The 24,473-nt window shown below is 39.4% G+C and overlaps 1 protein-coding gene across 2 annotated transcripts in view; it reads right to left on the reverse strand.

Annotated features, from left to right (window-relative positions):
* Nucleotides 1-217: 217 nt before the first annotated feature.
* Nucleotides 218-24,473, reverse strand: part of DCT (dopachrome tautomerase) — a 42,720-nt gene continuing 18,464 nt past the window's right edge. Inside the window, exons 6-10 of one of the 2 annotated variants that reach the window (XM_011933787.1) lie at nt 22,609-22,744; nt 14,828-14,882; nt 7,948-7,991; nt 5,766-5,967; nt 218-2,995 (exon numbers count right to left, since the gene is read on the reverse strand). In XM_011933787.1, coding sequence (XP_011789177.1) covers nt 2,817-2,995; nt 5,766-5,967; nt 7,948-7,991; nt 14,828-14,882; nt 22,609-22,744 — 616 coding nt within the window. In that variant the 3' untranslated portion in view covers nt 218-2,816. The remainder of the gene's footprint in view (nt 2,996-5,765; nt 5,968-7,947; nt 7,992-14,827; nt 14,883-22,608; nt 22,745-24,473) is intronic. The other variant, XM_011933788.1, reaches the window with a different exon arrangement.

Genomic DNA, 24,473 nt, shown 5'->3' on the forward strand with positions numbered 1-24,473 from the left:
GGCTGGCTCTCCTCTTCCTACCTGTTCAATACAGATTCAGAAAATAGCAATTGTTTGGAAACTCACCAGAAAATAGCATATCAGTTTAAGAGATTACTTTTCAGACTGAGGTTATTATGTATTTTACATGTATATATACTTCAGTATACATGTTGAGTGCCCAAAAGATGGGAATTGATGCACACAAATTAAAACATAATCCTCAAAAGATAAACAATAATCTGTAAAACAACATTTATTTTTTGTTTCCTTTTAAGTTTTCTACTTCTTAATAATGTGAGATTAAAACGAGTCACTAAAAGTATTATAATTAACAATGTTAAATCGTAAGATACAAATGTCAATTTTAGAATTAGAAAGGAATTTAATGCACAAAGGAAACATGTTATTGCATTGTACTCCATTTCTGAATATTAGCTTTATAAAAAGCATTTCTATTAAAATCATATATGCAGTTTTTCTAATACTGAAGATATAAGCATAAAGTGATCTGGTCATTTTCTTCAAGGTTGAATTCTTTCCCCTATCATTGAGAAATATAGCCCACAGTATTTGGTGACATTTTCTGAGTTTATTTGCATGATATTCAATGTAAGTAAATACCAACATTTTATTCTGTTGGTTTATCCTACCTTAATATTTGTTAAAACGTGCTCATAATTGATTTATTGTAAGGTCAGAAAATGTTAGAAAATTGCATTTCTCTTATATGAACTATAAAATCAGGAAATTCTCTCAGGAAGACATTAAAAAACATAATAGTTATAAAAAGTTGCCCACACTATAGATAAAAGTAGCTAAGTATAAATGATTACTATTTTTTTCTACCTAAGACTTGCTTTAACCAAATCTTATGAGAATATGATTTATGAGAATTCTGATATACCTGACAGATAAGCTAGAGGTGGTTATTTGCTTTATGAAATTATTCATAATAGTTCACCTATAAAAAGCAGTTTTTCCTGGTGCTTTTAATATATAATTGATTCATACATAACTTTTCCGAAATATATATACCATGCACAATTATATCTTCATTTTAACAAATTTCTCTTTTTGTTTAAAACCAAGATTTTAAAATGTGTTCCCCAACTATCCTGAGTTCAGAGCATAAACATTCCAGAGTGGAGCTTGTGAAAGACACAGTGCTGTACTCTCCATGAATATTGTTAATGGCAGGAATTGAGAGGTATGCATGTAGTTGAAGCTAAAAAGCCCAAGCAGGGCTTTACCCCCATGAAGGACTCCGGGCTATCTTGATCTTCACCATTGAGCCTGCTCTCAGATGCACCTGTAACTTTATGAGATTCAAACTCAAATTCAGTTCCAGCTGGGCTTTGTCCACTTCTCTGGCTTTAGCAGTCCTATTGCATGGGGGAAAACTGGTTCTTGGTGAGTCTTGCACTCTCTAGTCCCCCTTTATGTAGAAGGCAGCTCCAGGGACCTCTTAACACCCATTCTTTACAGACATTCGTTCCAGTAGAGAGGGATCCCCGACAGACAAACCACACCCTAGAACTTCAGTCTCACTCCTGATGCACAGAAACCAGATATGAGCAGACGAAATTTGTGTGGAAATCTCAAGAGCCATTAACTTCTCTGAAGTGGGGTCCATCATGATAAGTCTGAACATCATAATAAAGATTGCCTCATTCTTATTTCTCATGATCTGATGATTGCATGGCAGAATATAACCACTTAATTCTGAATTGCCATGTTTTGTACAGATGGTTTGCTTTCAAATAAGGCTTAATTGGTCAGCATTCGTAAGTAACTGTGAGTATACTGTAACATTAATGAATCTAACATCAATGCTTAAAAATAAGCCAAGTGCATTATGTGGGAATAATTTTTCATCTGAGGCTACCTAGTAAAGAAATTGGTTCAGGATCAGCCAAAGAGACCTCAGACTAATAGGACTCAGGTCAAATTGTCTCATGTTCAGGTTTATAGCCTCGCCAGCCTTCAGTCAGCCTTTCTTGGAAAGAGTAATTCTGTATTTGTTATAGGTTTACAGTAGTATATCAACAAACCAGGAAGCTCTATAATTGTATTATCTTCTCTATTTATCACTATAGAATCAATGTGTATCTAGCTATTGAATCCTGTAATATAGGTCTACTGTTTAAAACTGCAGATTTTAAGTAAAATCTGTAAAATCTAATTTACACAATAGAGTGGAATTGAACCTTCATTTAGTCATTTTCTGTCCTGTAAAGAAAACAAGGCTTATTCTCATCTTCTAAGCTGTAGAGGAAAAGATAGAGGAAAGAAGAAAAAGAAGTCCAAGGAAGATAATCAGGAGGGTGCCTAGAAACAGAGATGTTTATAGTTAAAAGGGATCTTGGAGATTCATCTAGCACCTACCACCTCCCACCTCCATGCCATTACCAATAAAGACACTGGGGCTAAGAAAGATTGATGCATGGTCTTGGCCAGGTCTCAAATTGCGCTGATCTGCAAATTTAAATGACTCCCCCGGATCAATGTTTTGGGATTTTTTGTTTTTTTAAATGCTTTCAGAAAAGGAGGAGGCTTAATCAATATGGGGGATTATTATCAGATATCACAAACTGTCAGGTCTACCTTTATTTGAAGATAGAGGTAGCCTCAAGCACTTTAGTTTGGGTTTGTGAAACAAGCAAGCAAACTGGAAACTACAGCTAAGCATCTTCTGAATGAGATCATCATCACTATAGAAGAACCTATGTCAAAGATCTTCAACTCAAGAAGGAACAGTGAGGATTAGTTCCTTTATTGTCAGGGTGAGAACTATGGGTTGGCCAGCCTCTTCTCTTAGGTAAGTCATGAGCACCCTAGGCTTCTTCCGTGTATCTCTTGCTGCTTAAATGTGTCTCCATTAGGGGTGTATATCCTTTTCGAAGTCTTCTATATTGAAGAAAAGCCAGCAGCACAAAAAGACCAACCAAAGCCACCAGCGTTCCCATGACCACTGAGAGGGTTGTGGGCCAACCTGGAGTTTCTTCAACTGAAACTAAAGCAGAAGAGAAGGGTCTACAGTCAGCATTTTCATCAGCTGAATACTTTCAGAAGAGAAAAAGAGCAAGCGCACTTGACTTTCACAGGCTTTTTTGTTGATAAAGCAAAACTACTCTTGCTAGACTAAAATTTATTTTCTCCTTTCTCACCATTTATCATATCCACAATTGTTTTTCTTGGGGAAGTCGGAAATGGCATCCCATTACTTAAATACAGCTTATTGCATTTTAAAAATTTGTTACAATAAATGCTTATGCGGAAGAAACCCTCTAAGGAGGAATGTAACTACTTTTGTGAGTTAGAAACTCGTTTGTAAAAGTGCATGCTAAAATGGCATCTGGGGAGCTGCAAAATATACAACCCTCGGGTAGAGAAATTCTGCTGTTGTCTCTACCTTTTTTATAGAATGATAAGCCTGTGAGAGGGATCAGACTGGCTATTACACTAGGAGACATTCAATAAACAAGCAGATGATATTTACACCCATTTGAATAGTTGTGAATAAAATGTCAATCTCCCACATGATAAATCCAATCTTCTACTCAAATATATTTTATAAGCACTCTTCCACAAAATTGGTAGATTTCATTTTTGGGGTTTGTTTGTTTTGTTTTGTTTTGTTTTAAGATGGAGTCTCGCTCTGTCACTCAGGCTGGAGTGCAGTGACGTGATCTCAGCTCACTGCAACCTCTGCCTCCCGGGTTCAAGCGATTCTCCTGCCTCAACCTCCCGAGTCACTGGGATTACAGGCACCCGCCACCATGCTCAGCTAATTTTTGTATTTTTAGTAGAGACGGGGTTTTACCACACTGGCCAGGTTGGCCTCAAACTCCTGACTGCAGGTGATCCACCTGCCTCGGCCTCCCAAAGTGCTGGGATTACAGGTGTGAGCCACTGTGCCTGGCCAAATTTCATTTTTAATATATGTATGCCTATTTGTCATTTATTTTAAAAAGTATATTCTCTTTGGCCAACTGTTCTTAATTTCAGCTCTTCTGAATTTTTCTATAGCTTACACTCACCTAAATATAAGATTCTCTTTCTAGTCCTTTTCCTGCAATCCCCCGGGAGGTCCTGACCTGTCCTGATGGGATTCCTCCAAGAGGGTTTTGATCTGTCTCCTCCCGCTTCAATCCGGCAGCACCTATTGCCGACTTCATCTTCTTAAAACATAGATATTTTGATTCTGCCATTTCTTTGTTCAAGACCCAAAAATGGTTGCCTTTTGCTTTTGTCCAAATCATCTGGCTAGTTTTTTTAAAAAAATATGTTTTAGAAATTGATACACGTAACATAAATTTGACCACCTTGAAAATAGTAAGTGTTGTTGAGGCTATAGAGAAATTGGAATCCTTGTGCATTGCTGGTGGGAATGTAAAATGGTGCAGCCACTATGGAAAACAGTATGGGGATTCCTCAAAAAAATGGAACAAAGAATTACCCTGTGACCCAGCAATTACACTTCCGGGTATACCTAAAAGAACTGAAAGCAAGGTCTAGCAGGTCTAGCAGAGATATGTAGTGCAGTGGCATTACGTACATTCACACTGTTGTGCGACCATCAGCACCATCCATTCTCAGAACCTTTTCATCTTGTAAAACTGATACATGGTGCCCACCAAACAGTAACTCCCTATTCTCCCCTCCCAACCCCTGGTAACCAAGGGTCTCTGTGAATTTGACTATCTCATAGTCTCATATAAGTGGAGTCATGCAGTATTTGTTTTTATGTCTGGCTTATTAAACTTAGCTTAACGCCCTCAAGGTTCATCCATGTTGTGGCATGTATCAGAATCTCCTTCCTTTTTGAGGCTAAATAATATTCCATTGTATGTATATGCCACCTTTTGTCTATTCATTCATCTACTGATGGACACTTGGGCTGCTTCTACTTTTGGCTATTGTAAATGATGCTGCTATGAACATGGGTGTGCAAATATCTCTGCTAGACCTTGCTTTCTGTTCTTTTAGGTATACCCGGAAGTGTAATTGCTGGGTCCTAGGGTAATTGTTTCATTTTTTTGAGCAATCCCCATACTGTTTTCCATAGTGGCTGCACCATTTTACATTCCCACCAGCAATGCAAAAGGATTCCAATTTCTCTACAGCCTCAGCAACACTTACTATTTTCTATGTTTTTGATAGCAGTCATCCCAATGCGTATGAGGTAGTATCTTATTGGAGTTTCTGCCGGCATCTAAGGCCCTCTGTACCTAGGATCTTTTATAAATTTGAACTTGATTTGACGTAATCCTCTGCCCAAGCATCCCACTACAACCAGGTTTGAAAGACTCAGGTCAAAGAGGGAGAGATTGAGCTGTGAAATCATCTTGATTGCTTTCTAGGCTGAGACTTTGGGTAGATACACTGTACAGGGACTAGCTGGATTTACAGATTATTCCTTGAGGCAGGCCTGTTTACTTCACTGGCTAGAAATTTGAAACAACCATAGAGAGGCTTTTTATTAATCCAACTAATTCAGAGAGAATTGTCAAGTCAGGTGTAGAAGTAGATAGTTTAATAAGATCTATTGAAAACTTTCAGTTTTCTAAAACAAGAGTCAGCTCATTAGTCCCTTTCTGATGTTTAATTGATAGTTTAAAGGCTCGTTTTGCTAAATACACATATGCTAGAAAGATGGTCAATAAACCTAGCTAGACCTGAAAGCTTCAGTTAAAGGTCTTGGTTTACATTAAAAAGAAAGCAAGCAAGCTAGCTCCTTTAGAAGATGAATGAATCACCCATTTAGAAGTTGTATTAGTTACCTGGCAGATCAATGGCATAGCTGTAGCCAAGTTGGTCTGTGGTTAAAAAGAGTTCTCCATTCGTCACTGGAGGGAAGAAAGGAACCATGTTGTACATCCGATTGTGACCAATAGGGGCCAGCTCCTGAGGCCAGGCATCTGCAGGAGGATTAAATCTTTTCATCCACTCATCAAAGATGGCGTCAGTAAAGGAATGAAGAACCTGCGAGACAGTTGAACACAGCGTTTAACATGAATCAGTCTGTTCCGATCACACCAACCTGACTGGAGCTTTTCTAAAGTGGAATAACTTCTTCTTGACATGGGATCTTCTGTATACCCATGTGTGGAATACTGCCTTCTGTATAGCACCGTGAGGAAGCCCAAATCAACTCATATAGAGTGACCATGATGGTGAGGTTCAAGATTTCAGGAAGAAAAACAATGAAGTTTTCAACGATGTATGAACCTCTCTCTCCAAGCAGGATGATAAACTTCTTTGTCAAGGGTGCAAATGAAAGTTCATGTTGGATTTAACATTGGTTGCAGATTGAACGTTGGAGGCCTTAAACATATATGTGCTAACTGTGAAATTCAGAAAAAGGCAAGTATGGTAAGATACATGTTCTAGTATTGAAATGACTTGGTTTAACAGGAGAGAAAGAAAAATTTGCATTTACAGGTTGAGTGTCTGAAATTTGAAAATTTAAAATCTAAAATCCCCCCAAACCTGAAACTTTTTGAGTGCCAACATGACACTTGAAGGAAATGCTCATTGGAGCATTTTTGGATTTTTTAGATTTGGGATGCTCAACTGGTATGTTGAGCAGGTATTCCAAACTCTGAAAAAATTCAAAATCCCAAACACTTCTGGTCCCAAACATTTCAGATAAGTGATACTCAATCTGTATCAATATTGTAATATAAAGGAACAGTAAATTTTTCTCACCAGGAATACTCTTCTGTCTACTCATTTCATAACCTCTCACTTGAATTTTTGCTGTTATGCCAGCAAAAGAAAGTCTAGAAATGTAATGTACAAAGTGCTCATTTACATTTTCTCAAGGAAGCCATTAAAGTCCTTTTAAAATATAGCAATTACTATATGTTTTGAAATATTAAGAGCAAAATTTCCACATTGATAGCCCTGATTTTGTAACATGATACAAATTTGAGAGTTCGGTCCCATCTCGACCGTGGTGGTCAGAGTTCCTCACTCCTTCCTGGACGGTGAGCTCAAGTAGCTCAGGGGCAGTGTCTTTTTCTCATCCCCACTCCGGATCCCCAGAGCTTGTCACCCCAGGGTATCTCACATGGAGAAAGGGAGATACTTATTTCAGGAAATACTTAATCAATGTATTCATTTCTCCATGCACCACTGTACCCTGTACCTCATTTATAGCACTGATCAAATGATACTATAACTTGTTATTTATGTATCTATGTCCCCTAACAAGATCCTGCCTCCTTAAGCTCTAAGATAAGGACTTTTCACCTTTGAAATCTCAGGCTTAGCATACAACCTGGATGGAGTCAATGTTTACTAAGTATGTGTTGGCTGATGACAGTGTCATGCAGCTTTATTTACATAAATAGTTTGTGCACACAGAGTGTCTAGGGATGTACAAAAATATATTTTCCAAAGAAGGCCACACAACGTTTCTTGACTAACAGGCTTTTCTAGAATCTTGCCACTCCTTCATTCAAGGTTGGCTTCAACTGGCCTTTCCTTGAAACTTGGTGAGTTTCTGACTCTTATAACCAATAAAATGCAGCAGAAGTGACATTTTGTGACTTTCAAGGTTAAATCATAAAGTGTATTGCAGGTCCTATCTTGTGCCTGAGCCCTGAACCATCAAATAAGCAGTCCAGCTGTCCTGAGGCAGCCATGCCGTAAGGAAGCCCAAACCAACTCACATAGAGTGACCATGATGGGGAGGCTCAAGATTTCAGGAAGAAAAACAGATGGCGGGCCAGTCCACAGCTACTCCAACACCTATCACCATCTGACTGCAACTGCACTGGAAGATGCTAAGCTAGAACTGCCTAGTCAAGCCCTTCCAAAATTCCTGACCCACAGTAACGGTAAGAAATGAAATGGTCACCTTCAAGCCATTGAGTGTTTGGGTAATCTGTTATGCAGAAATGGATAAGCACAACAAAGGAAAAAAGCCTGAGCAGAGCCTCACAGGCCCATGGTTACCAGCATGTGTAGGGAAAGGAGTTCCTTGGTCCCCTTCTCTCTCTCTCTCTCTTTTTTTTCTTAAGACACAAAATTCAATAGAAATTTTGTTTGTAGTTCTTACATTCTCAGTGTGAGCTGAATTGGGACCTGCTGCCCCATGCAGAAGTGGCCCATTCCTGGAGGCAGGGGAGAAAGGGAGGGGTGAAATGGGAAGAGCCCCATTCTTCCTCAGTGTTGGGAGGCTAGAGATGCCGCCCCATTCTCCTGGGTTCCACGAAGGAGAACAGATGGAATGTCAGGTCTGAGACTTTTCCTCCACACTGCTGCCTCCTGGGTAGGAGGGGAGCTAAGAGATCCAGACAGAGAATGAGAAGGCAGAGGTGGTGAAAGGGGGGTAGTGATGCGGCTTGAGATGAATAAAACACAGCCTGTGGAGCTGATGATCCAGGATCACAGAGGTCTGTAAACCTCAACAGTGGACACCAATAACATGGCATTGGGAAGGTAGGGAGGTATTATCTTATATTATTAGGCACCTAGCACACAGCACCTTTCTTGTAGGAAATTGTTACTCAATGGTTGTTATCACTATGAGTATACCATCAGTACTATTATTATTTTAACTTGGAACAAGGACTTATGGAAGAAGAAACGAAGGAATTTGCATTTTGCAGGTGGGTGGGGCCTGCAAGCACCTATGAAATCACACACACTATGTTCACATAGCCAATGAGGAGCTGGGCATTTAGGAATGCGTGTGGCACATGCCTAGTGCTTTTTGATAAGTAAATTAGTGAATATTTATTAGTGTTTGCTCAATTACCCATAATGACATATTGAAACCTCAAAACAGCCTGATTTGGTGAATATTATTTGTTTGCTCAGGCTGCTGTAACAAAGTACTACAGACTGGGTGGCTTAGACACCAGGCATTTGTCTTACAGTTGAAGACAGTGTCTCACTTCTAGGCAGCTGGAAGTCCAACACCAAGATGTCAGTGGGGCTGGTTCCTTCTAAGCACGGTGAGGGAACATCTGTTCCAGATCTCACTCCTACCTTCTTGGGCCTTGCTGACAATCTTTGGCATTCCTTGCCTTGTAGATCCCCATCTTCATCCTCATGTAGTGTTCTCCCTGTGTGCAGGTGCCTACGTCCAAACTTTCCCTTTTTATAGGGACACCACTCACTCTTGATTAGGGACCTACCCTGCTCCAGTGTGCCACTTTATGTTAATAAACTATACCTGCAACTATCCTATTTCCAAACAAGGTGACCTTCTGAGTTATTAGCTATTAGGAATTTGGCATATGAATTTTGCAGGTGACAATTCAACCCCTAACAGTATTATCCTGTTTTATAGATGGGGAATAAAAGGCACAAAAGTGTTAAGTGACTTGCCTAAGGGCACACAGCTAATATATGGTAGAGTAAGAATTTGAACGCAGGAAGTCTGGTTCTAAAGTGAGAGTTCTTAATCCACATACTCTACTTCCTCTACACCAGCAGTCCCCAACCTTTTTGGCACCAGGGGCTGGATTTCAAGGAAGACAGTTTTCACGGACCAGGGGGTGGTGGATGGGAAGGCAGAGGGTTTTAGGATGAAACTGTTCCACCTTGGAGCATCAGGCATTAGTTAGATTCTCATAAGGAGTGTGCAACCCAGAGTCCTCTCAGGTGCAGTTCATGATAGGGTTTGCACTCTTATGAGAATCGAATGCTGCTGATCTGACAGGAGGCAGAGCTCAAGCGATAATGCTCGATTGCCTACCATTCACCTGCTGTGCAGCCCAGTTCCTAAGAGGCCACAGACCAATATGGGCCCGTCACCTGCTTGACACTACCACACTGTAGTACAACCTTCAGGACCACCTAGAATAAGAAAAATTGATTTTGAAGGTGTATTCTCAAATCTTAACAACGCAGAAAGAGTATAGTTTGGCCTATGAGTCCTAAACCAATCATGAACTTTTAGATAGCGCCTGAGTTCAAGTCAGGGATCAAATTGTGATGATAGAAAGAGACAAGAGACTATCAGGACATAAGGAAGATGCAGATGATGCAGATTCAGTGCTGTAAGAAGCAAATAACTTATAGAAAGCATCAGAATTCACCAAGGGAAAAATGTAAATAATAAAGGAGAAGACAAGATTCTAAGGCAATTAATAATCTGGAGAGATAAAAAAAAGGGGGGAGAAATAATCAGGAGTAATCGAAATTGTAGCTTTCAGGAGGGCTATAAAACGTACAATAAATGTTCCAGTAAGGCTGCACACAGTGGCTCATGCTTGTAATCCCAGCACTTTGGGAAGCTCAGGCAAGAACATCATGTGAGAGGCCAGGAGTTTGACACCAGCCCTGGCAACAGAGTGAGACCCCATTTCTACAAAAATTTAATAATTAGCTAGGCATGGGAGTGTGTGCCTGTGGTCTCGGCTACTTGAGGCTGACATGGGAGGATCACTTGAGCCCGGGAAGTCAAGGCTGCAATGAGCTGTGATTGTACTACCGCACTCCAGCCTGAGTGATAGAGCGAGATACTATCTCAACAACAACAACAACAACAACAAAGCTCTAGTAAGAACAATATACAGAGTACCCAAATTATAGAATGTAATTTTTTTTTAAAAGACTGGTATGCACTGAGAAAACGCAAAGAATCCAATGGACAAAATGTTGCAAGCAATAACATATCTGCAACCTAAAAAGAGAAGTAGTACAATCTACGGAATAAGTAGTTTTGTTAAAATTGTGGGCATTATTCCTCAATAAGATACGTTGAATTGCTCTTGAGAAACTAATTGTATCTTTGTTAAATACAAGTTAAAAATGAGCTCAGTTTATATCTCTGTAAAAGGTTAAATGTCATTTGCAGGTAGGAAGCAAAAGCAGAAGTTAAGTGAAAGTGTATCATTGGGCTGGGCATGGTGGTCTACGCCTGTAATCCCAGCACTTTGTGAGACCAAGGTGGGAGGATCACCTGAGGTCAGGAGTTCAAGACCAGCCTAGCCAATATGGTGAAACCCAATTTCTACTAAAAATACAAAACATTAGCTGGGCGTGGTGGTGTGCACCTGTGATCCCAGCTATTCGGGAGGCTGAGGCAGGAGAATCACTTGAACTCAGGAGGCGGAGGCTGCAGTGAGCCAAGATGGCGCCACTGCACTCTAGCCTGGATGACAGAGCGAGACTCCATCTCAAAACATAAATAAATAATAAATAAATTTGTATTATTGGTGCCTTTCATCTGCTCGAGGGCTACATGGCTATGTTTTGGTATTAGAAATTGAGTACTTTAGAAATGAGGTTCCAAATTTTGGCATATAAACCTACCCTATCTTGTTCCAACAAAATGAGGATAGGTACAGAAAATGAAAAAAAAAAAAAAAAAACCCCGTAAATTTCAAAGTAGAGGCCATATTGAAAAAAAAAAATATGATTACATGGGCTTTCAAGGTAAAGATTTTTAATGTAACCCATGCAGAAGAAAGTAATCAACCAAAAAATATTGTACCTGCAGGATATAGAAAATAAAATACAAGAAAGTGTGCATTCCTTTTTCAAGACCATTGGAGGATAAAGTTACCATCAAAGGGCCTTAGCTTAAATGACTATAAATTCGGATTCCCACCACATAGATGAAATAAGAAGTTTCTGCATCTGGAGAAAGGCACCATGGAAATATGAGGCCGGCTGGGGAAAGGATGTGTGTACATCATTAAAGACCAGCACACTGTAGTTTTCACCACTTGAGTTCATGGGTTACTGCCCAGAAGGCATCCTTTGTCATCAGACTGGATCCTACTGTGGTGACATGCTATTTGCTCTGGTCCTCTGAGAGTCAGAACTAAGTGGCAATTCAAATGCGATCACTTAAAAGCCACATGACAGATATAAGCACACATAGGTCCATATGGGAACTCTAATTTAAAACTTAAAGTAGAAGGCATGCATTAAAAAGTTGGTTTGGAATTTTTAAATGAGAGAATTCCTAATGACAACTCCTAAAAAACATATTTCATCATGCTTGTTATTTTAGGGAAATATCTATTCTTGTCTTGTTCTACCAAGGATTTGAAAACAAATATAACTGGGATGTTGGTTTCACATTGCCCTAACTAGGCCATATGTAATAGGCATGAAATAGTTAAACAACACCAAGCCTCTATTTAATTAACTAAGCTCTGCCACAAGGAGGAGGGTACTACATAGAATATTTCAGTGACGAGAAACAATCTCCTATGGACTCAATGTGTTCCTCCCCTCCCAACAAATTCATATTCTGAAATCCTAACCCCCAGGGTGATGGTAATAGGAAATGGGGCCTTTGGGAAATAATTAAGCCATGAGGATGAGGTTCTCATGAGTGGAATTAGTGCCCTTACCAAAGAGACCCAGGGAACTCCTTCTCCCTTTCAACCATTTGAGGATAAGCAAGAAAATGGCTGTTATGAGCCAGGAAGAAGTTCCTCACCACACACTGAATCTGCTAGTGCCTTGATCTTCAACTTCTCAGCCTGCAGAACTGTGAGAAATAAATGTTGTTTAGGCCACTCAGTCTCTGGAATTTTTGTTTTGGTAGCCTGAATGGACACAATCATGGAAGGAAAAAAAAAAAAGATATTGGAGCAATAATAGCATCTTCCAGGTTGGGCGCAGCAAGGATGGTGCTAAAATTTTCTCTCCCTATATCTCCCTATCCATTCTTTTATAGCACCCTGAGCAGGCAAAACAGAAAGTATTTCTCAGATATTTTGGAGGAGTTATATCAGGAACACATCCCCCCACATAGACTTGTATAATAGCCTTGTATACTATATGTGTGTAAAAATGTACAAAATATACATTGTATACAAGTTCTAACAGCATGCATACAAAAAAAAAATCAAGAGAATTAGAAATGCCAATTCCAAACCCTTTAGGAAAAAAGCTTGTTCTTCAAGAATTAAACTCTGAACAGATGCAGAGGACTACAGGAAGATTCTGCTAGCTCAACTTTAAAGGAAGTGACCAGTTGAACATGCATATAAGCTGACAATACAGGTTGGAGAAACAGAACCAAGGTGATGCTAGAAGAGATTCTAGATAGAGACTAAGCTACCTCTCAGGCCATTCTTGGCTACCTAATCATGAAAACTCTAGGAGAGAGGAATTCAACTCAATGCTAGAACCATCTTAGATTTGTATGTAAGTTGTGGTTTGTCATTATATTCATACTTTATCAAGAATGAATTGGATGTAATTCATAGGTTTAGTTCTTCTCAATAGAGTATGCATTTATCCTTATAAAGTCTAGAGTTGAAGAGAACCCATTCAGGTAACACTTACCACCTGTAACATTAAAGAAAACAAGCCAGCCCCCAGCCTAGCCCGTAGAAATCCTGCCACCCTGGGGAACCAGAGAGGGGTCCAGCGACCCTCTCTGATACCTCAGCTCTTACAAAACTCATCAAGATATTATGATACTTAGGAGGTAGTAACTGTGCACCTGCTATTTAAAAACTAGTATTAAATAAGTAAATGTGACATTTAAAAAGCATAAATACATGCTCACAATAAAAGCAATGACTCTATCATTTCAAAAGCCGTGCAAAATTATTCACATCTGCCCTTCACCAATTCGTGTTAATTCCTATTAATATGACCTAACGGGACTTAATATCCTCAGCTATAATGAATGCAATTGTGAAGAGATTGAGTTAAGAATTGTCTAAACTGACAAAAGGCAAAAGGGTAGTTGAAAGATTGAACACGGGGAGATTTTTTAATAGGAAACTTTTCTTATAAATCTCTGCTCAGCCACTTACTGGTTGGTGTGACCTTGACACATTTCTTAGCCTCTCTAAACTTTATTTTCCCTGTGTTTAAAACAAGAAGAGTAGTTTACTATATACGGATTTGTTCATTTAAGAGGTGAGCTTTGCATGACATCTCACATAGGAGCTGTCACAGAATAGATTTACAATAATAAGACACTGTCCTCAAAAAATGTACAGAACTAAGTGTCAGGTACTGTTCTAGAGGTTGAATATGTTTTCAGTGATCACATTCTTTTTCCATAGACTAATAAAACCTACAAAATACAACTTTACATGACCAGATTATTAGGTTTTCCAGGAAAATAAAATATTAAAAGAGAATGTTGTATTTTGTTACTCACACAGAGAACAAATTATTTTCACTAATTCTGACTTTTTTGGATCTTTAGGGTTATTTTTTCTTTTTCCAGAAGTCATGATCACAAACAAAAGTTATGAACAGACAGATCACAGAAAAGGAAGTGCAAATTGATTTTTTTTTTTGAATGTCTGAAAAGATGCTGGACTTCACTTTTTTTATTAAAAAAACAGAGTTTTGCTCTTGTCACCCAGGCTGGAGTGCAATGGCGCTATCTTGGCTCACTGCAACCTCCACCTCCTAGGTTCAAGTGATTCTCCTGCCTCTGCCTCCCAAGTAGCTGGGACTACAGGTGCCCACCACCACACCCGGCTAATTTTTGTATTTTTAGTAGAGACAAGGTTTCACTACGTTGACCAGGCTGGTCTTGAACTCCTGACCTCAGGTTATCCACCTGCCTCGGCCTCCCAAAGTGCTGGGATTACAGGTGTGAGCCACTGCGTCTGGCCTGGCCTTCACTTATAAGAAGAGAAATGCAAATTAAAACTTGCTAAAATGCCCTTTCACCTATCAGGTTGACAAAGATGAAAAAGCGTGATGACACAGGGACAAAGAGCATAATGAGAGGGAATGATGGGGGAACTGTGGCTCTGACACATAGGTGAAACACAGGTATTAGGAGAGAATATTGTCCAACCTTCTAGAGGCAATTCTGTAACATTTATCAAATTTCAAATGCATTTTTTTACCCTTTAAGCCAGGGATTCTATTCTCTTTACTTAGCTTACATGTTCAAGGACGTTTGTTGTAGCATTGTAAAGTAAAAGATTAGAAATCACCTAAATGTCCATCCATAGAAAATAGTTTAAAATCTTAAATTTAAAATTAAAATAATACATTTCAGGATAAATCCATGTAACAGAATACTATACAGCTATACAAAAAGGAATAAGAACGCCCTTTGGAACTGAAATGATTTGGAATAATTTTTTTTTTTAAAGTGGGGGGAAGGCAAAGGGACACAGGGGTCTATAATATGCTACCATGTGGATAAATATATAAACATATTTGTGTATTTATAAAATACATCTGGAAAATTAGAAAAAAATGGTATTGTTTGCTGGAAGGTGGTAGTGATAATATGGACTTCATTTTATACATTTTATATTTTGAAACTTCTGTGTGCACTAAGATTTTAAGATGAAAAAATTTAGAAAACCATGCAACGACTTAAAAACTAAATAAATTAAGTGATAATGGGATATTATATGTAATAGGTGCCTTATACAGAGGGTCCTCTGTATCCAATTATAAGTAATCCAGACATGATTTAGAGTATACAGAAGGATGTGTGTACCTTATATGCAAATATTATGCCATTTTATATAAGGGACTTCAGTAGCCACAGATTTTGGTACCCATGGAGGGGGGTCCTGGAACTAATCCCCTCAAGATATTGAGGGATGACTATAATTGCAACTGCATGAAACATATGAGAAGATGAAAAGAAATAAGCAAAAACATTGAGATGGAATTACAGGCATTTAAAAACTTTTTTCACCAACATTTCTGTAATTATAAATAATATAACAATCATAAAACCACTAAAAATAAAAATTTCACATAAAACAATGTTATTTTAATTTTTTAAAATATTAGTCTAATTATGATTTTTCTTATTTAAAGTAAAGCAAAATGGATATATCTTTAAATGCTTCACTCTTGGGAAGAAAAAAGCAATGACCTATTGATATGGTTTGGCTGTGTCCCCACCCAAATCTCATCTTGAATTGTAGCTCCCACAGTTCCCACACGTTGTGGGAGGGACCCAGTGGGATGTAATTGAATCATGGGGGTGGGTCTTTCCTATGCTCTTCTCATGATAGTGAATAAGTCTCATGAGAACTGATGGTTTTACAAATGAGAATTTTCCTGCACAAGTTCTCTCTTGTCTGCCACCATGTAAGATGTGCCTTTCACCTTCCACCATGATCATGAGGCCTCCCCAGCCACGTGGAACTGTAAGCCCATTAAACCTCTTTTTCTCTATAAATTACTCTGCCTCGGGTATGTCTTTATCAGCAGCATGAAAACAGACTGATACACCTATCCTTTTTTTACATTTCAACTAAACTCACTCTAACAGAGAATTATTTATACCTGTAATTGTGAGCTTTTGATTTCACTAACTTTGTTGTAGCCTAGAAGAGCAGACTCAGAAGGGCTCTTACAGGGTTAACTTAGGGTAGTCCATCAGCTATGTGTGGTTTAGAAATTCATTTTCTCCTGCTGCATATTTCTAAATTAATGAACCTATTTTATACACTGATGAGTAATAAGACTATTGTATGTTGTATTCCATTTAAAATGTCAATGTACAAGGTGGAAAACAGGCATGAGCTGTTTAGTATTTATCATGGAACCTATGGACCCCCCCAGTCACTAAGGAATTGAAGGAACTTAGAACTCACCAAATATACTTTCTAAAAGGATAACATCCAAGTATACTCTTAAGAATAGTATCTTTAGGAATTGGAAGGAAATTACCACTATGTAACACAGTTTCTTTCTTGGCATTTAAATAACTTTACAGTCTGTTGGTTTCCTTTTTTTTTTTTTTTTTGCTTTTCTGGATTATATCTAAATTTAATATTGAAGACAGCACTTAGCATTTCTCTGGCCTAATCTTATTTTCCATGATAAATGTGTGCATTTGCCTCAATTACCTCAGGAATTACTAGAGATTGCTTTGGAGTTTTTCCTGCACTTTAACGTTCTGCCTTCTTTTCTCATTATTGTGATCACATACACTTTTGTAGCTCTATTGCTTGAAGAGATTTCACAAAAAATAATTTTAATAAATGTCATGTGCAATATATTTGCATGAATTGCCTCGTGAATTTGAAATTCCAGAAGCTATAACTCTGTTAACTGAAATGCTTTAACCTGGATCTCAATATGTGAAAAATCATTTAAAGCTGAATTGGCTTCAGCATAAAACACTTTGAAAATAGCCTGAAGTAATTGTGAGTTCTGGAGCTAGTGCCAAAACATTATTCATTCTATGCCTTTAACGAAAGGCTGTGGCTTTTTGCTTATTTGTATATTACACATACTACTAAAGAAAATAAAATTTTAACATTAAGTACATTAAAAGCAACGAAGACAAAGATGATTAAACGTCTTATATCTCTGAACCATGTTAAGTCACGGGATTTCTCATCCATTAAGTTACAATGTGAGCTTCCCCCCTAAAGCAGAAGGAGAAATATGACTAAAGGGATATCCCTACTACAGGCCAGCTATGGTGGCTCACCCAGTGCTTTGGGAGGCCAAGGTGGGAGGATTGCTTGAGGCTAGGAGTTCTGAGACCAGCCTAGGCAACATAGGAAGACCTCATCTCTACAAAAATAAAAAGTAAAAAAAAAAAAAAAAATCTGGGCATGGTGGTACGTGGCTATAGTCCTAGCTTCTTGGGAGGCTGAGGCAGAAGGATCACTTGAGCCCAGAAGTTCGAGGCTCCAGTGAGCTATGATCATGCCACTGCATTTCAGCCTGGGCAACCGAGAGAGACTGTCTCTTAAAAAGAGAGAGAGAGAGAGGGAGGGAGAGAGAGAGATTACTACTATCCTTACTACAAACTAATACAAAGAAGAGCAGTGAATCCTTTACACCACAGGTTCATAAATTAAAGCCTGAGGGCCTAACAGAGCCTACAACCTATTTTTGTAATTAAAGTTTCATTGCAACACCACATTCATTTGTTTATGCATGATCTATGGCTGATTTCATGCTACAGGGGCAGAATTCAGTAGTTACAACAGAGAACATCTGGCTCCAAAGCCCAAAGTATTTGCTACCTCGCTATTTACAGAAAAATGTTGCCAATTTCCGTCCACTTGGTGGGCTTGTTCAAAAGAAGGAGATAAGGTTTAGCAATCCTGGAGACTTGGGATGCAGAAAATCAAATTACTAGCATCACTTTTAATAGGAGAGAAAGAGTTGGGGTATAATCCTTAATTTATCAGAGGATTCTGCTGTTCTACTTATAACATATTGGAGTACTGGATAAGGAGTACTGTGACGTTTTTCCTTATGAATATGAATTGTGTGTATAAATTGTACAGTTGATAATGTATGCTTTAATAAATACTTAGAGACGTATAGTATAGATAAATAGATGTACGGATGTATGGCTGAGAAAGCAGACACCAGAAATGCTTGGCATAAGCTATGGCTGAGACGATAGCCAGAAAAAATGATCTGAACCATCAAGTTAGAATCATCGAACAAGGCAGGCATTCTAGAGGAAAGCAAAGATCGCTGTGGCGGCGTCACAGATAAGCCCCCATCTTGTTAAATAAGCCCCCACCTTGTTAGACCATTAATTCAGACTTCTGACAACCCCTTCATTTATTGCTACTATGCAAATATGAGGAAAGAAACATTTTTTCAAAGGAAAGAACAACTCTACCAACTAATTCCGTCTCAGGATTTCTTGAAGCTCACCTGACTATGCTTTAGCCTCTCTAGGAGCCCCAGAAAGCTACTTCACACCCATCAGGCAAGCTTAGAGTCACTAAAAGCTATACCTTCACTCTCCCTCTTCATAGCTCCTTTTTTTTTGTACCCTGGGTTGAGTAACACTAATAATCACCTGTGAAATACTTCTGACTTTGTGCTTATTAGTAAAACGTCTTAGGGCATGACTGCTTTGGAGAACAAGGTAAGAAATCTTAATTAAGGTTTGAAAATCTAAACCTAACATATGGTTCTCTAATTCTGACCATTATAAAGCACGTTATTATTTTTATGATAACATTTGTATTGTACTTGACAGGCTCTAGACCGGTTTCCTATTGTCCTAATCTACTAAGAATCACTTCACTGAGTACAACATTTTCACCGCCAGATCGGGTCGAGACCCACACGTTGCAGAGTGGGAAACAGAAGCTCCATGTGGTTCAGTTACATTCCCAAGATTGCCCTGGTCTGTATCAAGTAAAACTGATTGACTTGTAATCAGTCATGAAGCCTCCCAAAAGTCTAGAAAAACAAACTTCCAGCTGGGCGCGGTGGCTCACGCCTATAATCTCAGCACTTTGAGAGGCCGAGGCCAGAGGATCACTTGAGGTCAGGAGTTCAAGACCAGCCTGGCCAACATGGTGAAACCTTGTCTCTACTCAAAATACAAAAATTAGCCAGGTGCAGTGGCACGTGCCTGTAATGCCAGCTACTCAGGAGGCTGAGGCAGGAGAATCACTTGAACCTGGGAGGCGGAGGTTGCAGTGGGCCAAAATCGCACCACTGCATTCCAGCCTGGGCAACAGAATGAGACTCCATCTCAAAAAGAAAAAAGAAAAGAAAAACAAACTTCTATAAACTGATGGTTTGACGATGCATTATAAATGCTATATACAGACTGAACTGTGTTCCCCCAAAATCCATATGTTGAAGCTCTAACCTACAATGTGACTGTATTTGGAGATAGAGCCTAGGAAGAGGTCATTAAGGTTTAATGAGGTCAGAACAGTAGGGCCTAGGATTAGTGTTATCGTAAAAAGAGGCATCAGAGAGTTTATGCTCTCTCTCCCTCCACTATGTGAGGACGCAGCTTGAAGGCTCAGGAAGAGCATCTTCACCAGGAACCAAACCAGCTGGCACCTTGGTCTCAGACCTCCTGGCCTCTACAACTGTGGCATATAAATTTCTGTTTCTTAAGTCATCCAGTCTGTGGTCTTTCATTATGGCAGCCTGAGCAGACTAAGACACATTGCTGAGATTAATATTAAGGCGAGGAAAATTCTGGAAAAAAAAAACAGAGAATCTCTGTATACCATACACTCTAACTGAATAACAATATAAACTCAAAATACTCGTAAAATAAGAAAGGAGGTGAAATTTCTTCTTGTAATTGCTCCAAAACTATCTATTCAAGACATGCAACTCAGAAGACACACAGACAGGGTTAAAATAGATGATGGTGAGTTTAGTATCTGTAAAGCAGAAGCACTGTTGGGGATTGGCTACTGAAACACAAATGTTTATGTTGTCTAAATCTCTTACGACAATTTGAGTGACCTGTACTTAGAAAAGCAGTCCCTAACATTCAAGAGCTGGCCTGGCACGATCAACGAGGCCTTGATGTCCCCCTATCAGACATTAACAATTTCATAGAACATCAACAGCAGACAAGGCCACTCTGAATATATTATATTTTGAGTTTATGTTGTTATTCAGTTAGACTGTATGGTATCCAAAGACTCTCTGTTTTTTTTTTCCAGAATTTTCCTCGCCTTAATGTTAATCTGAGCAATGTGTCTTAGTCTGCTCAGGCTGCCATAACAAAAGACCACAGATGGGATGGCTTAAGCAACAGAAATTTATATGCCACAGTTGTAGAGGCCAGGAGGTCTGAGACCAAGGTGCCAGCTGATTTGGTTCCTGGTGAAGACGCTCTTCCTGAGCCTTCTAGCTGCGTCCTCACATAGTAACCATGACGGATCAGGACAAAAACAAGAAAACCCCATAATGTCTGAGCACAGACAAATTATGAACACTGTCCAAGACACAAGAGGCATGACATCCCCTTTCCCGGCTAATGTGAGCATCTGCTGCTCTTTTACCAACTATGGCTTTAACCTCAGTCTAGTCTGCCCCATATACACATATAATTACTCTATCAAGACACCCAATCATAGAATCAGGAAGCATACCCCTGCTTCCTGACAACATCCGATTCAGAGCAGAGCTTCCAAAAGTCCTCCCCAAATCACCTGGCACAAGCCCAAATCCTTTCTGTCTTTTCCAACACCCACTGGCTGAGACTCTCCACAGTCCTCCATTCTCTCCCTGCAAGGAGTAACAGATCAATGTATTCAACTGCACTGCGTTCCTAGAGGTCACAGACTGGAGAGCATTGACTAGGGCAGCTGAACAGTGTGGCCCTGACTTGTTCTTCCTCATTTTGTTTGTCTTAGAAAAGTTCACCAGGGGATGAACATACTCCAAAAACTAAAGGCTGGGCCCAGTGGCTCATATCTGTAATCCCAGCACTTTGGGAGGCTGAGGCGGGCAGATCAGGAGGTCAGGAGTTCGAGACCAGCCTGGCCAATATGGTGAAACCTTGTCTCTAGTAAATATACAAAACTTAACCGGGCATGGTGGTGTGCACCTGTAGTCCCAACTACTTGGGAGGCTGAGGCAGAAGAATCACTTGAACCCAGGAGGCAGAGGTTGCAGTGAGCCGAGATAGCGCCACTGCACTCCAGCCTGGGCAATGGAGCAAGACTCCGTCTCAAAAAACAAACAAACAAAACCACTAAAAAAGTTCAGAAATGTAAAATTTACAATCTCATTGTTAAGTTTTGTTCAGTTTGTTTTTGAAACAGGGTCTCACCCTGTTGCCCAGGCTGGGGTGCAGTGGCACGATCATGACTCACTGCAGCCTCAACCTCCCAGGCTCAAGTGATCTTCCCACCACAGCCTCCCAAGCAGCTGAGACCACAGGTGCATACTACCATGTCCAGCTAATTTATAAAGTTTTCTGGTAGAGAAAAGGTCTCACAATGTTGCCCAGGCTGGTCTCGAACTCCTCAGCCTCCCAAGGTGCTGAGATTATAGTCACGAGCCACCATGCCTGGCAGTTTTCTTCTTTTGTTTTAAAGTGAGACAGAAATAAAACTGATATACCAAAGGAGTTCATCACACTGAAATTTAAACAACCGTGAGGCTCCCGCACAGTCAACAGCAATCCTGTTTACTGTCTGTGTTATTACACGTCAGAGGTATGTATCAGATTAACAAATTAAATTGCCTCAAACGTGAGTTTTTGTATTAATGCCGTCAGTGAAGGCATTTGTCATTTTTTGCTTATATTAGCCAGGAAAGGGGATGTCATGCATCTTGTGACTTGGACAATGTTCGTAATTTGTCTGTGCTCAGACACGGTTATGGAGTTGTCTTATTTTTGTCCTGATCCATCACGGGCACAGAGTGGCCTTGTCTGCTGTCGATGTTCTACGAGATTGTTTATGTCCAACAGGGGACATCAAGACCTGGTTAATAGCACCAGGCCAGCTCTTGGATGTCAGGGGCTGCTTTTCTTCTTTCTCAAGTAAAGCTCACTCAAGTTGGCATAGGAGGTTTAAATGTCCAGCATGCCCTCTCCATTCTCCTCCCCTTTTCTAGCTAACAGAACCTCTCTTTCCTATAGGTAACACATTGAAGGTGGATTGTGTGGACTAATGGACCTCAACAACACTCATTTAGCCAATGAAAAATCATTTATTATTATGCTAATTTATGAAATAACCAGTGGAATTACAAACTCTTGTCTAAGATCATCCAAAAGTGAACCATCCCTGAAGCATGGTTCTGATTAGGGCCTTCAAATGCCACCTAACCATCTCTATGGTATAGATGGAAATTAATTTACATTTGCACACATTTCCTATATGTTGTTCACACAGAGAATAAAACACCGCCAAATCTTAATTGTATGGAAAAAAATAAATCCGACATATTATCTAGAAAATTTTCATGCATTCTGAGTCTTTGACATACCACAAAAATGGGATCATTGGCAGCTGAATGTGGCAAAGCGTTTGTCCCGTTCAAGAAGGAATGAACCAAATTATGAAGGCTCATCACTCGAGAATCCAGAGTCCCATCGGCTTTATCAAACCCTTCCAAGGCATTCCTGGGAGAAACAAGTGTATCAGTGACAACAGACAAAGACCGATAAAGGTCTCTTTTTTGTTTTCAGCCTAGATGATAGTTTTCTAATCTGAGATTGGGTAGGTATATGGGAAGCTCTGTCATAAGAAATTCACCAAGAATTAGCCCCAAACTTTAATGATAATACCCTATAAGGGGAAGAGAACTCCTAATCAATGCCATTTCTGAATTATATCCCTTTTGTGTAATGTATGACAACCTTCATACCTGTCTCTCATACCTTTGGAGAGCAGGTTCTGTGTTTTCTTCAGATATTTATTGCCAGGGTTCAGTACCATGCCCAGCACATGATTGCGATCAATATCTTATTTAACGTTTAATCTGATATTTATATTTCTCAACCAAATAGACCTTCTGCTTGACTGAAGGTCCAGGTACTCAATAGGCTGAGACAGGAGGATCACTTGAGCCCAGGAGTTTGAGGTTACAGTTAGCCATGATTGTGCCACTGCATTCTACCCTGGGTGACACAGCAAGACCCTGGCTCTACAAAAAAAGAAAAAAAATTTCTACCACCATAAAAAGACTTTAAGAATTATGAGAAATACATTTATAAATAAGATTTTAAACAAAGATGGGTCCAAAAAGGGGGTGGTAGATAGATTAAAGATCTTCTCCAAAACTGGATTCTCTCTCTCTAACTGTGTTTAAAGAAGACAATTTGTATGGGACCAGGGCAGGGTAGGCTGAACTCACATGTAGAGGTTCTGTTAAGTGTAGCATGGCTCAGAGTCTGCTCGGGTTGGACACAGCCTTCAGGGTAGTGTCAAAGGTGGGGGAAGGATAACATTTAAGGTTGTTTTGAAAAGGAGGATGAATTAATTTTTCATTGTGACAAAAGTGCTATTAAAATAGATTGCATTTCCTATATGTTTGAGTTAGGGGAGTTGTTCTCAAAATGCAGTGCTCAGAACCCCTTAACTAGCATCGTTTGGGATTTGCTTAGAAAGGCAAATTGTTAAGACACAGCCTATACCTACTGAATCAGAAACTCTGGGAGCAGGGCATGAAGTATGTTTTTCTTTAGTGATTTTGAGATGTGCTTAAATTCTAGGCCCGCCTCTACAGGTACATACCACCACACGTGGCTACTTTTTAATATTTTTTTGTAGAGACAGGGTTTTGCTGTGTTGCCCAGGTGGTCTCAAACTCGTGGACTCAAGCAGTCCTCCCTCATTGGTCTCCCAAAGCACTAGGATTACAGGCATGAGCACCATGCCCAACCTGTGGTAGAAGATTAATAGTGGTCTTTAAATGTTAAGTATTGTAATGTCATTGCTGTGCTATGATTTGAGTTGAATTTAGTCTGCAATACTCCTCTGAGATCTCAGACCCCACTATTAAGGTGTATGGCTGATAAATTTCTAATATCAACATTTTTAAAAATAAGAAAGAAAAGAGAAAGGGCATGGGCCTTGAAAAAACACTATATTTAATGAAGTATCCTGGTTCTGAATACTGGACCTATTAATGCACAGCAATTAGAAATACAAAAGATGGTTTTGAACAGCTAAGTCAGAAGGTATTAAAACCACATTGTCAGTCATAGTAGATGGGTAAAGACTTTCCTCACACCAATCCCTTGCTAACTTCTCTTACTAAGCCTTTCTCCATTACTTAGCTTCATAGACAACCCCCAAAACCTGGGTTTCCTTCCAGTTCATTACAACCAGATGCATGAAAACCTGTAC

Source organism: Colobus angolensis, unplaced genomic scaffold (assembly GCF_000951035.1).
Source record: "Colobus angolensis palliatus isolate OR3802 unplaced genomic scaffold, Cang.pa_1.0 Scaffold13, whole genome shotgun sequence".
Classification (NCBI taxonomy): Eukaryota; Metazoa; Chordata; class Mammalia; order Primates; family Cercopithecidae; genus Colobus; species Colobus angolensis.